The sequence below is a fragment of the Salmo salar genome, chromosome 24, assembly GCF_965601325.2.
Source record: "Salmo salar chromosome 24, fSalSal1, whole genome shotgun sequence".
Lineage (NCBI taxonomy): Eukaryota > Metazoa > Chordata > Actinopteri > Salmoniformes > Salmonidae > Salmo > Salmo salar.
Window position 1 is genome coordinate 43,147,441 of NC_138314.1, and position 16,205 is coordinate 43,163,645.

At 41.0% G+C, this 16,205-nt stretch overlaps 1 protein-coding gene across 1 annotated transcript; it reads right to left on the reverse strand.

Moving 5' to 3' along the window:
- Nucleotides 1-3,896: 3,896 nt before the first annotated feature.
- Nucleotides 3,897-15,852, reverse strand: LOC106585893 (uncharacterized). Its single transcript, XM_082968765.1, has 4 exons — nt 15,240-15,852; nt 11,650-14,944; nt 10,455-11,064; nt 3,897-4,092 (listed from the first exon to the last, which is right to left on the reverse strand). The coding sequence occupies exons 2-4, from the start codon at nt 13,745-13,747 to the stop codon at nt 3,897-3,899; spliced, it is 2,904 nt and encodes a 967-aa protein (XP_082824891.1). The 5' UTR covers nt 13,748-14,944; nt 15,240-15,852.
- Between the last annotated feature and the right edge of the window lie 353 nt (nt 15,853-16,205).

A 16,205-nucleotide genomic window follows, 5' to 3' on the forward strand; every position in this document is an offset into this window, starting at 1 on the left:
TGCCGCATGCAGATGCGTTTGGGCATGGTGTTAGATTCAAAACGGTCAACATTTTCTTTCAATCCCATGGCAAAATGTGTAGAATTGAAGGAAATTAGCTTTAAAACTACTAATTCTTCTCTCCACCCCATGGGAAAATGTGTAGAATTGAAGGAAATTAGCTTTAAAACTACTAATTCTTCTCTCCACCCCATGGGAAAATGTGTAGAATTGCAGCAAACTTGTTTAAAAAACTGCAACATGTTCCCTACGCCCCATTGCAAAGTGTAGATTTGGAGGAAATGTAGTCAAAAACCTGAACAAAATGTTTCTTAGGGCCCCAAAAGGCTATGATGCACTACTTTAGACCAGAGTAATTGAGATCCAGTTGAGTTTTCCATTCTAAATTCCCTGTGTACATTACATTTAAGTTGATACCAGATCAGCTTGACCATTTTGGACAGTAGTTTTATATTGAAACAATGATGCAACATGATGACTGGTGTGGAACTTATATGTGTAGAGGAGACTAAAGAGGATGAGGTCATAAGCAGAGGGAAAACAGGTCTTACCTATATGGACGATCTTATAGCCCTCCTCAGCCTCTCTCTGATACGTTCTCTCGATCTTTTTGAGGTTCCTCTTCTCCCACTTCTTATTCACCCAGCCCACAGCTCTCCTTCGGCTGTTTTTATAGGGTGGGACAAGGTCCTCCTTGTCATCTTCCTTCTCCTCTTCAGTGTTCTCTAACTCACCCCTCTTGTACTTCTCAAGGATCTCCCTTCTTTCCTCTTCCGCAATCTCATCTGTTTTGTTTGCTTCTATTATCTTCTCTCTCTGATTGAAGCTAAATGAAATTCCAGTTGCAATTTGTGTGATGTTACAACAATGCTGCCACTGATGTTTATGCTTGTAGAAATTACTCCTGAAAATTGTTTCACTAATGCAATTATTTACAACCTGCACACATACAGTTATCAACAACAACAACAGTAATGATGTTAATAAGGAAGTTGATATTCAACCAGCAGAAGAAAGGCATAGGGGTTGAGATAAATGAAGGTTCGGTTCAGGACCTAGGGTTGGGTTCAGGTAAAGGTTAGGTAGAGTTTCAGAGGTTAAGGTAAGGGTTAATGTTAAGGAAAGACTTTTAATAATAACAATGACATGTCTTACGTGGGCCAGTTGTAGGTCCACCATCAGCAGCTCCTGCAGTTGTTTGAGTCTGTTGATCTTCTGCATTTTTCTCTGGTTCTCCTCCCATTCTTTGGCTCCTCTGGCCCTCTGGCTCCCTCACTCTCAGGATCTCAGCCTTCCACTCTTTCATTATACACCTTTTTACTCTTCTTCTCCTCCTTTCGTCTTTTAAAAGGGCTCTGAGATTGTCTGTTTCAGACTGTAATTGTTCAATCATCTCGTCCTTCTCCGTTCCACCATTCCTCTTCTTCTTTTCCTCCTCCCAGAGGCACACTTGAAGTCTGTCCATCTCCTTCTTCTGATTTCGGATCGTTCGATCCTTCCCCTCAACTCAAGCATGTGGGCTTCCTTCTCTGTACAGGTCTTCTTCTCTTCTCTCAGGAACTGAACCTCCATCTCTGCCTGCTGGTAGCTGGGAGCAAAGGAATGTCAACACATTATTTAGGAAGTGAACTCAGACAATTTACTACAATATTAAAATAATAATTAAACTTCTGCTCAATTAAACTGTCTTTAATCACACAACTAACACATCTGTGACTAACAATACGTGAATGTGATGAGTTGACTGTCCATGATGGCCAGAGGTGGGTAATGTGTAGCTCTGGTCCAGGGCGTTACGGACAGCCGCATATAATGCCCTGGACCAGAGCTAGGCCATCTCCAGATCCAACGGGCTCTTGGCTTACCTGTTGGCCTATGTCCCACCCCGGCAATTCCTGACCTTGGTTGTAGTCGTGGCTGTGTTGGGTGGTTGGACACCGGGTGATGTACTGGGTGCTGAACTTCTGGATTTGCTCATCAGCCTCCAGATTCATCTGCTCCAGCCATTTCTCCTGCTTTCTTTTAGGTACTGCTCCTTCATCCTCTCCCTCTCCTCCTTCAGTTTCTGATGAGTCCGTTTTTTAAACAGGGACTGCTCTCTCCACTGTAATCCTACATCTTCTTCCTTTTCTCCTCAGCCTTCAGGAGCTCCTTCCTCTTCTCCCTCTCTCTCTGCCCGGGTGATGGTAGATGTTAGCCCTTTGTGTACAGGGATGACTGGGCGGGGAGAAGAAGTAGAGTTCACATTCAACTTAGGGGATCTCGTATCAACTTAAATGTGATGGACACAGGGAATTAGGAATAGAAAACCCAGTTGGATCTCAATGATTCTTTGCTCGTTTCAACTGAGCAAGTCACGGAATTTGTCACTGAAGCGCAATACTTCCCTTCCCTAAGTTGAACTTTATACCCAAATGGCACCTATTCTTTGTATAGTGCCAGGGCCGGCCCTAGGCATATGCGATCGCTTAGGGCTCCATGGCAACTAGGGGCCCCCAGACCCCCCAAAAAACTTGCCGCATGCAGATGCGTTTGGGCATGGTGTTAGATTCAAAACGGTCAACATTTTCTTTCAACCCCATGGCAAAATTTGTAGAATTGAAGGAAATTAGCTCCCCCCCCCCCGGGGGTGTTCAGAAAGCCTACTAATTCTTCTCTCCACCCCATGGGAAAATGTGTAGAATTGAAGGAAATTAGCTTTAAAACTGCTAATTCTTCTCTCCACCCCATGGGAAAATGTGTAGAATTGCAGCAAACTTGTTTAAAAAACTGCAACATGTTCCCTACGCCCCATTGCAAAGTGTAGATTTGGAGGAAATGTAGTCAAAAACCTGAACAAAATGTTTCTTACGGCCCCAAAAGGCTATGATGCACTACTTTAGACCAGGGTAATTGAGATCCAGTTGAGTTTTCCATTCTAAATTCCCTGTGTACATTACATTTAAGTTGATACCAGATCAGCTTGACCATTTTGGACAGTAGTTTTATATTGAAACAATGATGCAACATGATGACTGGTGTGGAACTTATGTGTGTAGAGGAGACTAAAGAGGATGAGGTCATAAAACAGGTCTTACCTATATGGACGATCTTATAGCCCTCCTCAGCCTCTCTCTGATACGTTCTCTCGATCTTTTTGAGGTTCCTCTTCTCCCACTTCTTATTCACCCAGCCCACAGCTCTCCTTCGGCTGTTTTTATAGGGTGGGACAAGGTCCTCCTTGCCATCTTCCTTCTCCTCTTCAGTGTTCTCTAACTCACCCCTCTTGTACTTCTCAAGGATCTCCCTTCTTTCCTCTTCCGCAATCTCATCTGTTTTGTTTGCTTCTATTATCTTCTCTCTCTGATTGAAGCTAAATGAAATTCCAGTTGCAATTTGTGTGATGTTACAACAATGCTGCCTCTGATGTTTATGCTTGTAGAAATTACTCCTGAAAATTGTTTCACTAATGCAATTATTTACAACCTGCATACATACAGTTATCAACAACAACAACAGTAATGATGTAAATAAGGAAGTTGATATTCAACCAGCAGAAGGCATAGGGGTTGAGATAATTGAAGGTTCGGTTAAGGACCTAGGGTTGGGTTAAGGTAAAGGTTAGGTCGAGTTTCAGAGGTTAAGGTAAGGGTTAATGTTAAGGAAAGACTTTTAATAATAACATGACATGTCTTACGTGGGCCAGTTGTAGGTCCACCATCAGCAGCTCCTGCAGTTGTTTGAGTCTGTTGATCTCATGCATATTTCTCTGGTTCTCCTCCCATTCTTTGGCTCCTCTGGCTCCCTCAGGATCTCAGCCTTCCACTCTTTCATTATACCCCTTTCTACTCTTCTTCTCCTCCTTTCGTCTTTTAAAAGGGCTCTGAGATTGTCTGTCTCAGACTGTAATTGTTCAATCATCTCGTCCTTCTCCGTTCCACCATTCCTCTTCTTCTTTTCCTCCTCCCAGAGGCACACTTGACGTCTGTCCATCTCCTTCTGATTTCGGATCGTTCGATCCTTCCCCTCAACTCAAGCATGTGGGCTTCCTTCTCTGTACAGGTCTTCTTCTCTTCTCTCAGGAACTGAACCTCCATCTCTGCCTGCTGGTAGCTGGGAGCAAAGGAATGAAAGGATGAGCAGTAGAAGGTGTGGCAGGAGCAGATGTAACGGTAGAGCTAATAATTGGTTCTAGTGATTTTTCTGATATCAGCTTTGTTTGTGAATTACTAAGTGATTAAAACTCGTAATTCTGTTACCAGATTGGTAACGGAATTACCAAAAAATCTGTAATCAAATTAATGCAATTGAATTGGCTACAATGGAAATCATAATTGTCACTAACCACAATTGGGTTACCTGGTGCTGTCCTCCACTCCACTGGCATACTGTTCAGCTCATAACTGTTTTCTTTCTCCTCTGGTGGTCAAACCAAGAGTGTTAAAACAGTCTGTCTGGACAATCTCATTCTCTCTCTCTCTCTCGCTCTCTGTTTCTCTCTCTCTCTTTCTCTCTCTCTCTCAAATGATTCAGTGTTTTACTGAGTCACTCTGACCAGACTGACTGATTTGGTTTCTTTTCACAGACACTATAATTGATTAACTGTCTATCTCAGGAGTCATATAGAGCTGGCTTCAGTCTCAGTGGTCACACTGCACATGATTCAGAGTCAAATGATGAAAACATTGGTAGAACAAACATCATTATCATCAACAAGTAGCTTTGATAAATAGTGAAACTCAGCACAAAAGCAATAGTGGCATTATAATTAATATAAGTCTCGATATGACAGCAGTCAAAAATAGTCCATTAATATCAGCTTGTGTGTGTCTTCACGCAATGGCATCAGTTGGATTTCATTTAGCTGTTATCCCTTGTCCTAACAGTTGACACAATTTCTGTAACTTTCAAGTCCTTGACACATGTTGACATATGTTACACGCCTCGGACTGGGACGTGGTCAGCAGATAATAAACCTGAATTAACAGGGTAAAATCATGAGACGGAGAAACGTTACTAGTTCTCAGTAGTAGGCGTTCTCCAAGATGTATTAAAATACTGTTCTCTTTTGTTAATCTTTTTGGTTGTCAAAACCAAGTATCCATTACAACTCTATTGTTGCATTACATCTCCACATTTCATATTCCAGTATCAAAAAAATTAAAAGTCTTCAGTTAAAAAACTATCACCACACATCTACACATTCACGTTATATATAACTCACTGTACTATCAGTGTCAATTTGGAAAAAGCTATAAATTACTGGAGGCCTGTGCTAAACGGTGCTACAACCATTATATTAAAAAACAATAACATGTAAGATAACATTGACTGAGATCAACTAGCCTAGAGCTAGCTAGCGCTTAGAGAAGCTACATTTGGTTAGCACCAAGTTAGCAAACTCTTAACCGCTATTTTTGTAAAATTAACACATTTTATTGTGACATCACATATTTACATATTTTACCTGAACTAAACTGAGTCTTTGTTGATAGAAAATAAAACAAATAGGATCTAAAACGTTGTTGAAAAAAAGTACAGAAAGTTCAGACGCCATCTTGATCCCTTCTCTTACATGTAAACCATTAGCAACCTAGCCAACCTCCATTACTTACAATGGGGAAAATACCAACCAGTTTATCACTCTGTTAAAACTCTCTTTAATTGACCAAACTCATGGACAATGTAGTTAACCATGTTACCTCAATATTTTCAGAGTCATATTGCACTTTTGCACATTACGTAACTGAATTAATAGGAAATTCACATAGACGCTGTTAGCTAAATGCTAACAACTGAAAACGAACAAACTAACTGCAAAGCAGTGGAGGCTTCTGAGGGGAGGACAGCTCATAATAATTTCTGGAATGAAGTCAATTGAGTGGTATCAAACACATGGAAACCACATCTTTGATGGGTTGATACCACTCCATTGACTCCATTCCAACCATTATTAGGAGCCTTTGTCTCCTCAGCAGCTTCCACTGTTGCAAAGAAAGGCAAATCCAGCTCATAAAGTTATGTCAGGGATAATCAACGAGGGACTATGTGTTCTATGGTAAATTAAAAAAAAATAAAGTAAAACAAAGACAAAAAGTAATTGACATTTATTTGTGGGATGAGGTTCCTGAAACAATGACAGTTGTTTGTATTCATTAAAGTAATATAGGGTGGAAGCTATTGATGTTTTAAGGAATTATATTTAATGTAAAGTCAATTTAAGTTGGTAGAATATCACCAAGTCAAAAAATACAAAAGTAATTGCTATTGATTGGAGGGATGAGGTGCCTGAACCAATCACAGTTAGTTTTACTCATGAACGTCACATGGGGTGGAATCTATTGACATTTTAAAGCATTATTCATGCAAATTTAATTAATATTTGTAAAAAAGTAGATTTTTTTTTGTAAAGTGAATTTAAATTGCTAGAAAATTCTTCAAGTAAGAAAATACAAAAGTAATTAATGTGGATTGGAGGGATGAGGCCCTTAACCAATAACAGTTGGTTGTATTCATGAAAGTCATATGGGGTGGAAGATATTGGTGTTTTCTTGAAGTACTTTTATGTAAAGTGATTTATTTTACATTTTGTATATTTTATAGAAATACAATTTTTTTAACTAATTGCATTCGAGAGAAAAGGTCTCTTTACAGTGTCAAATTTGTTTGAGATCTCTATGTCATGTAGTTGAGAAGGTATTGATATTTTTCATTTACAGGCAATTAATTGTATGCGTTGCAGTTTTAAGACGGTTCCTTAACCCTCTGAGCAGAGGATAGCACATTTTTAGCTACATTTCACCTCCAAAAAGTAAATATGACACCGAATTGGAAAAACAAGAGGTTTAACTTATTCACTATCATCAGCCGATTTAGAATATTACATTGTCCCGTGTGGCTCAGTTGGTAGAGCATGGTGTTTGCAACGCCAGGGTTGTGGGTTCGATTCCCACAGGGGACCAGTACGGAGAAAAATAAAAAAATTATGTATGCATTCACTACTGTAAGTCGCTCTGGATAAGATTGTCTGCTAAATGACTAAAATGTAAATTTATATATGTTAACCTTTATTTAACTAGGCAAGTCAGTTAAACGCTACCGTCCCACCTGGCCAACATCCAGTGAAAATGTAGAGCGCCAAATTCAAAAACAGAAATACTCATTATAAAAATTCATAAAACATACAAGTGTTATACATCGGTTTAAAGATTAACTTCTTGTTAATCCAACCACGGTGTCAGATTTCAAAAAGGCTTTATGGCGAAAGCATACCATGCAGTTATCTGAGAACAGCGCCCAGCAGACAAATCATTACAAACAGTTACCAACCAAGTATAGGAGTTACACAAGTCAGAAATAGTGATAAAATGAATCACTTACCTTTGATGGTCTTCATATGGTTGAACTCACAAGACTCCACATCCACTTCCTGGATGGATTTTTCTCAGGTTCTTGCCTGCTATATCACTTCTGTTATACTCACAGACATTATTTTGACACAGACACAGTTTTGGAAACTTTAGAGTGTTTTCTATCCAAATCTACCAATTATATGCATATCATAGCTTCTGGGCCTGAGTAGCAGGCAGTTTACTTTGGATACCCTTTTTATCTGGAGGTGAAAATAGAGCCCCCAACCCTAATGAAGTTAAGAACAAATTCTTAGTTACAACGATGGCCTAGGAACAGTAGGTTAACTGCCTTGTTCAGGGGAGGAATGACAGATCTTTACCCTGTCAGCTCTGGGATTCTATCTAGCAACCTTTTGGTTACTGGCTCAACACTCTAACCACTAGGCTACCTGTCACCCCCAGTAGCCTAGTCATCACTTGCATGTTCCGTTGAAGAGGTATTGAAGAGCAAAGTCTGAATCTTTAATATAAAGCTAACTTCACCGCTGTAAAACACTGTATGATTGAATCATCCAATTTTGATTCACCAATAAAAACGGTGAGCTCATCTTTTAATAATAATGTATTCATCATAGAATCATCTTTGATTATAGTATTGTTAGTGGCGAGCCGTCGTTTAGGGCAGGTGGGGCGGAGCCACACCCGTTTTGAGCCCAACGTGTTTAGCAAATATATATATATGTTGCCTGTTTTGCATGTTATTTTGGCATTAATATGTGTCACATATCAGTTTGCAAACAATGTCATTTTTTTTTTTTATCATCCAGTTAATAAAGCCGCATACAGACATGGTCTCTCTTTTGCTTTCTTGAGTAAGGCAGCTCATAAATGCAGGTGTTTCAGCCTAGCTTAGTGCTTTCTGTGGTGGTGGGGCAGCCAGCGAAAAATACGGAGCGTAGGGGTTGGTAATGTTCTCTGGTTGCGCCGTGATTGGATCAACATCATATTTTCAAAATCATAGCTACCAAGCTAGCAGTCATCATCCTGCATCCAGTCAACAATCTACTGGCAAATCCTTTTCAATACTTGTCATATGAAGACAAATTATTGATAAAAAGTATCGGTGGTCATCAACCATTCCAAATAAACACAAAAAGTTGGAAATCGCAAATTCAGCAATGAGTGGTTGGGAAGGAAACAGTGGCTAACTGCAAGCTTAACAAAGCAATCACTAGCCTGCTATTCAGCATGACTTCTGCCGCATTCAAAACGACTGGAAACTCGGAACTGGGAAATCTTAGACTTCAGAAGTTCAAGACAACTGGGAACTCTGACTGGGAAAAAGGGTTTTGAATGTTCATCCAACTCGGAATTCCAAGTCGGGAACTCAGGCCTCTTTCTTGTGCTCTGACCTGAAGATCACTGACTTCATGATTCAACCTTGTTTTTTCATAGTTCCCAGTTGTCTTGAAAGCACCATAAATCCAGAAAATGCCAGACTTTGATGACAAATTTTGATGACAAACCGCCGCGCCACCTTCCTGTTCAAGTGAGCACAGCACAACAAGGTGAGTCCAAAAATGTCTTGTATGCTGCTCTATAAATGATGTAATATGCCAGGGAGATATGTATACTGTAGCTAAGAAAGTAATACAAAGTGTATGTTGTGTAGTAAGCTGTTAGTAGCCCATGTGCCTCACCCTAATCATTTTGTCCCTTTCCCCTCTCATAACTTAGCCTACTGCTCTGACTTGGTGGTGCACATGTAGACTATATATATTGACTACATCCATCCTAGCTCTCTCATTAATGTCTTCATTAAATTACGGATTGCCTCTTATCCACTCATTGTCCCCTTATGCCATAGTTTGTACATCTCAACTGTCAGTAGAAACCACATTTGTTTAAGCAAGTCAGCCATATCAGCTATGTTCTTTAAAAGGTTTCACTCCATGGTGCTGAAAAGAAAGCTCTGCTGTTGGGACAGCTTTATGTAGACCCTAACAGTTTGTGGGCACCGTTTGTCAAAGTTATAGTGCAATTAATGTATTGATTAGTGTTGTGTTGTGTAGTGGCTTTGCTGGCATGCATCTAAAACATTTTTGGGGAGTTTTCCCCACCAAGATTTACATGCTACAATCACCACTGGGTGGGTGAATTATAACACATCAACTCTGTTACCTAAGAATGTTAGAATTAGGTTAAATAAAAGTTACACTCCCCAAAAGGTACTCAATTGGTGGAATGACCCAAGAACTGAACTGGAGGTGGGAGAGCTAACGATGCGTCTACTGTTGCTCTCTCCTCAGATTCTTAGAGAAGCTATTTCAATCTGATATTTCTCCTATGGTCTAAAATAGATGTGTATAGAGGTGTCTCATTGAAAGTCTAACATCTACCATGACTACTGGATGTTTCAATTCTAATAAATAACAATCCACACCGTAACAACAATATTGCTTTTTTAATAACTGCTTTTATTAAAGCGTACAACTTTGCTAACGAAAATGACATCAACAAACATCACTGGCCTGACTTGAGCAGCTCTGCCCGGGGATGGAGCCAGCAACTTAGCTGCTACCGGTCCGGTCCAGGCTACCTGCAGACCTCCTCCCAGACCTCCTTTTCAGCACCTCCCCTTAACAGGTGAGGTGGTGGAAATGATCAGAGTTGCATTCAACTTGAATAAAGATGAGAAACTCTGGTCTGTGGAGCCACTGGTCTGAGGGGAGGACTTCTGTTTAAACCATGTCCATTTGGGATATTTTCTAGGACAGTAGAGGTGGTGAGCAGTGATGAATTCAACTTGGATAAAGATGAGAAACTCTGCTCTGGGGAGGAGAGTCACTGACCTTAGATGGTTTGTTGCCTTGATAAAGAGGATACTTTCTGGCTTGAGGAGAATATAATGTTTTGTGGAGGAAATGTGGCTTCATCGAGTTCCAGCTCTAGGCAGACAGCACGTCAGGAATGCTGTAAGACATCACAGAGACAGGTAAGTATCTACATATTTACATGTGTGTTGCATGTACACTAAACCCTCACATTTGGATAATGTCACTTTTAAAGTGACAACATATATATAAACAGTGTAACATGAATACATGTTTAAACATTATTTACCTCATCTTAATTCTCTTCCAGATGCTTGGCCTTTTCTTGTTCTTGGAGGTTGGCTCTGATGTTTCAGCCTCTTCTGGAGCTTCTAGCTGCTGGTTCTCTGGCCACTCCTGCTGGTTCTCTGCCCATGCCTGCTGGTTCTCTGGCCACTCCTGCTGGTTCTCTGGCCACTCCTGCTGGTTCTCTGGCCACTCCTGCTGGTTCTCTGAACTCCACTCCTGGTTCTCTGCCCATGCCTGCTGCCTCCTTGGCCCCTCCTGCTGGCCATCTCCAGATCCAACAGGCTCTTGGCTTACCTGTTGGCCTGTGGCCCATCCGGGCAATGCCTGACCGTGGTTGGAATCGTGGCTGTGTTGGGTGGTTGGACACCGGGTGTTGATTTGAGCATCAGCCTCCAGATTCATCTGTTCCAGGAATTTTTCCTTCATCCTCTCCCTCTCATCCTTCAGTTTCTGATGAGTCCTTTTTTTAAGCAGGGACTGCTCTCTCCACTGCTTATTGAAATCCTCCAACTTCTTCCTTCTCTCCTCATCCTTCAGCAGCTCCTTCCTCTTCTCCCTCTCTCTCTCTGCCCGGGTCATGGTGGATGTTAGCCTTGTGTGTCCAGGGATGGCTGGGAGGGGAGAAGAAGTAGAATTCACATTCAACTTAGTGGATCTGGTATCAACTTATATGTAATGGACACAGGGAATTAGGAATAGAAAACACAGTTGGAGCTCAAGGATTCTTTAATCTTTTCAATTGAGCAAGGCATAGAATTTGTCAATAGAGGGGAATAATTCCCATCCCGAATTGACCTGACCCTAAGTTGAACATGAGTCCCAAATGGCACCTATTCCTTGTATAGAGCCAGGGCCTATGTGATAGCTTAGGGCTCCATGGCAACTAGGGGCCCCCCGACCCCCCCAAAAGCCTTTTTTGTGTGTGTTTTTTAGGAACTCTTTCTGGGTCTCTACTTAGTCTTGAGAGTTAGACTAGTAGATGACATAAGGTATCATTTAAAAACGTGGTTGTTACATCAGCAGTATTTTTCTTGTTATGTCAGTCAGTCACTCAATTAGCCATGTCAGCTAACATATTCTTTGGACAGTAGTTTTATATTGAAACAATGATGCAACATGATGACTGGTGTGGAACTTATGTGTGTAGAGGAGACTAAAGAGGATGATGTCATAAGCAGAGGTAAAACAGGTCTTACCTATGTGGACGATCTTATAGCCCTCCTCAGCCTCTCTCTGATACGTTCTCTCGATCTTTTTGAGGTTCCTCTTCTCCCACTTCTTATTCACCCAGTCCACAGCTCTCCTTCGGATACTTTTATCAGGTGGGAGAATGTCCTCCTTGTCATCTTCCTTCTCCTCCTCCTCTTCACTGTTCTCTGTCTCACCCATCTTGTAATTCCCAGGGATCTCTCTTCTTTCCTCTTCTGACATCTCCTCTCTTATGTTTGCCTTTATGATGTTCTCTCTCTCTCTGATTAAAGCTAAATGGCCTTCAATGGCTCTCTTTCTCTCCTCCTCTCTCTTTTCCTCTCTCTGCCTCTCCTCCTCTCTTAGTCTGAACATTTCTTTCTGTCTGGCAATTCCAATCTCTCGTTTTTTATCCTGCTCCTCTTGTTGTCTTGCCCTCTCCTGTTTTCTTTCCATCTCCAGCCGTCTTTCCTCCTTCTCCCTCCTGATTTGTTGTCCTCTTTCTATGTGTTCTCGTTCCCCCTTCAACACTTCTAACCTCCTCTCTTTACGTCTATTGAAGACTTCCCGTGCTTTAGCTTTAACATTAACTACTACATCTTTCTTCATGCTTACTTCCTTTCCTCTCTCTTCTCTTTCCATGTAGTCTTCCTCTGCTTTCTTAATAATCACTTCCTGCTTTTCTTCCATCTCTCTCTCCTGTTCTATCTCCAGTTCATTCTGCCCCTCATTTCTTCTTCCTGCTTCCTCCCTATCTCTCATAATCATATTTTCTTTCTCCATCTTTTTCTGTTGCTGATCTTTTAATTCCATCTCTCCCTGATTCTCATTGTCTTTCTCCCTTTCTTTCTCTTTCTCCATTTGTTTCTGTCTCTCCTCTTGTTGTTGTCGTCTGTGTATCTCTTCTATCTTTCTCTGTATCTTGTTCTCCCTCTCTCTTCCCTCCTTCTCCATGTCAATTTGCTTCTGTTTCCATATATCTTCTTCTTGATCTCTCTCAAACTTTCTCTTTCTCTCCTCTTGTTGTTGTCGTCTCTCTTTCTCTCCCATCTCTCTCTGTCTCTCTTTCTCATCGATTTCTCTCTGTCTCTCTTGCTCTCTTTCCATACTTTTCTGTCTCTTCTCCATTCTCTTTCTTTTGATCTGTCTCTGTCTCTCTTTCTCCCTCTCTCGTTCTGTCTCTTTCATCTCTATTTGCTTCTGTTTGTGTCTCTCCTCTTCTTCTTCTTCTCTCTCCATCTCCTTCTTCTTCTCATCTTCTTGTTTTCTCTGTTTTGGTATTGTCTCCATTCTCTTTCTTTCTACATCTTTCTGTTTGTTGTTCTCACCCTCCATCTTCTCTTCCATGTCCATTTGGTTCTGTTTCCATAGATTTTTGTCTGTTTCCATATTTTCTAATTCTATCAGCTGTTCCTTGATTTTCTTGAAGACTTCCTCCAATTCAGACGTCTTTTTGTCATTGATGAGGGCTGTCTCCATCTGCATCTCTCTCTCCACTCTATTTTTCATCTCCTCTTCTCTTCGTCTCCAATCATTTTCTCTCTCTCTGTCTCTATCAAATGTTCTCTCTGGTTCAGTCTCATCTTTCAATCTAATCTCTTCTTTCATTCTCGCAACCTCTCTGTCTAACACTAGTACATTTTGGTTAACCTGTTTCACTCTCTCATTCTGTCTTCTATACGCTTCTTTCGCTCTTTCAAATTTGATTTTGTATTGCATTTCTTTTGTTGTCATATCTTCTTTCAGTCTCTCAACCTCTCTCTCTAACTCTTTTGCCTTTTCGTTAACCAGTTTGACTTTCTCATTCTCTGCAATACGCATGTCTCTTCCTCTTTCAAATATTATCTCCTTTTCAATCTCTTTCAATCTCTCAATCTCTCGTTCTAACGCTTTTATCGTTTCTTCTGCCTGTTTCACTTTCTTCTTCATTTCTTGTCTTTCCAATTCTGCTTTTCTCTCCCTTTCCATCTCCCTTTCTCTCTCTTTTTCCCTCTCTCTTTCCCTCTCTCTTTCTGTCTCAATAGGTTTGTTGTTCCAGGCCAGTCTTGGTCGCTGATCCTCCATGACTTTCTGCCATAGCCTCAATCTTTCTATCTCTTGCTTCATTTTAAAAGGTGAAATTAGTGATAATCTATGACCAAGACATACTTTCAAAGGATTTGCAGAGAATGATACATAGAAATACAACCTAGACCTAGGTAATTGAATCAAACACTGGACAACATCAATAGCAGGGTTATTTTGATCAATTCATCTGGACAATTCATTGTCAATTAATGTATTGACATGTTTGAAAGAATTATGAGACATTTTATGGACAAATACAAACACACAACTAGCTTGCCCATTCAGTTAGGGGTTTGAGAAATTCCCGTTGCAATTTGTGTGATGTTACAACAATGTTACCTCTGATGTTTATGCTTGTAGAAATTACTCCTACAAATGATGTTTCACTAATGCAATTATTTACAACCTGCACACATACAGTTATCAACAACAACAACAGTAATGATGTTAATAAGGAAGTGGATATTCAACCGGCAGAAGAAAGGCATAGGGGTTGAGATAAATGAAGGTTAGGTTCAGGACCTAGGGTTGGGTTAAGGTAAAGGTTAGGTATAGTTTCAGTGAGGTCAAGGTAAGGGTTAACGTTAAGGAAAGGCATAAAAGTTAACATTTGGTTAGCGTACCGCTGTCCGCCACGATTCATTGCCTTTTAATAATAACAATGACATGTCTTACGTGGGCCAGTTGTAGATCCACCATCAGTAGCTCCAGCAGATGTTTGAGGCTCTTGATCTCCTGCATTTTTCTGTTGTTCTCCTTCGCTTCTGTGACTCTCTCTGTCTCTCTGCCTCTCTCTGTCTCTCTGCCTCTCTCTGTCTCTCTGCCTCCCTCTGTCTCTCTGCCTCTCTTTGTCTCTCTGCCTCCCTCTGTCTCTCTGCCTCCCTCTGTCTCTCTGCCTCTCTCTGGCTCTCTGCTTCTCTCTGGCTCAGGATTTCAACCTTCCACTCTTTCATTAGACCCCTTTCTACTCTTCTTCTTCTCCTTACCTCTTCTAAAAGGGATCTGAGATGGTCTGTCTCAGACTGTAATTGTTCAATGATCTTGTCCTTCTCCGTTCCACCATTCCTCTTCTTCTTTTCCTCCTCCCAGAGGCAGACTTGAAGTCTGTCCATTTCCTTGTTCTGATTTCGGATCGTTCGATCCTTCCCCCTCAACTCAAGCATGTGGGCTTCCTTCTCTGTACAGGTCTTCTTCTCTTCTCTCAGGAACTGAACCTCCATCTCTGCCTGCTGGTAGCTGGGAGCAAAGGAATGTCCACACATTATTTAGGAAGTGAACTCAGACAATTTATTACAGCCTTAAAATAATAATTAAACCTCTGTGCAATTAAACTGTCTTTAATAACACAACTCACACAACTGTGACTTACAGTACGTGAATGTAATGAGTTGACTGTCCATGATGGCCAGAGGTGGGTAATGTGTAGCTCTGGTCCAGGGCGTTATGTACAGCTTGCAGACACTGAGCCTTCCTTCAGCAAGCCGCACATAATGCCCTGGACCAGAGCTAGGTTATGTGATGAATGACTTACAGACTGTTCCACATGATAGGAGGGGGTAAGAAGACAGTCCCAGTAGGAGACGGAGATCGTCCAGAAGAAGAAGAGGTGTCCATCTCCTCAGAGACTGTAGTAAAGGTCTACAAGTTTTATTTCTGGAAAATATAGAGATGCCTTCGTTCAGCAACAATGTGTGTTTCTATGTTTCTGTCACTAGATGGGGCCATTGTACACAACATTTACTCACCAGGTCAGTTAATTCAGAAATAGTCTACACATTACAGTACTCAAGCTCTAGCCTACAACCCATCATGCATCAGCACAAGTAATATAATAATACCTCATCACAACTTCATAATCACAGTACACCTGGATTGTGTTCACAAAGTGTTTCAGGGGTAGGAGTGCTGATCTAGGATCAGATCCCCCCCCGTCCATCAAAACGTATTCAGTTTGATTTAAAAGACACAATTGATTATTGATCAGCACTCCTTCTATGAGACTTTGTGAATATGAGCCTGTGTGAAAGAACCTTTCTGGCATATGCTGGCTAGACAGTACACAGACAGACAGATAGTCCGACAGACAGACAGATAAGTCAGCAAGACAGACAGACAGAAGAGTAGATATAGATGGACTGATTGATAGCAACAGAAAAAACTAAGATATAATTGTATTTTATAATGTCAGAAAGAAACAATATTTCAAATACATTAACGTTCACCTTCACATGTGTTATCTTACCATGACAGAATTATAGTCTAAGTAGGCTAGCGGTTGGTTAATGTATTGTAAACTTGTGTAAATATTTGACTCACCTCAAATCACACGTGTCAAAGCCCAGTTTTAGTGTGGAACCGAATAATATCTTTGGCATGAACTTTCTCTGGTCTGGAGCTGTATTGTTGCGTCATTTGAAACGCTTGAGCGTCATAAATCGGTTCACCGCGCCTGCTTGATTGACAGCTAGGGGTTCTCCTGCGCATCAGTGTCCAAAAG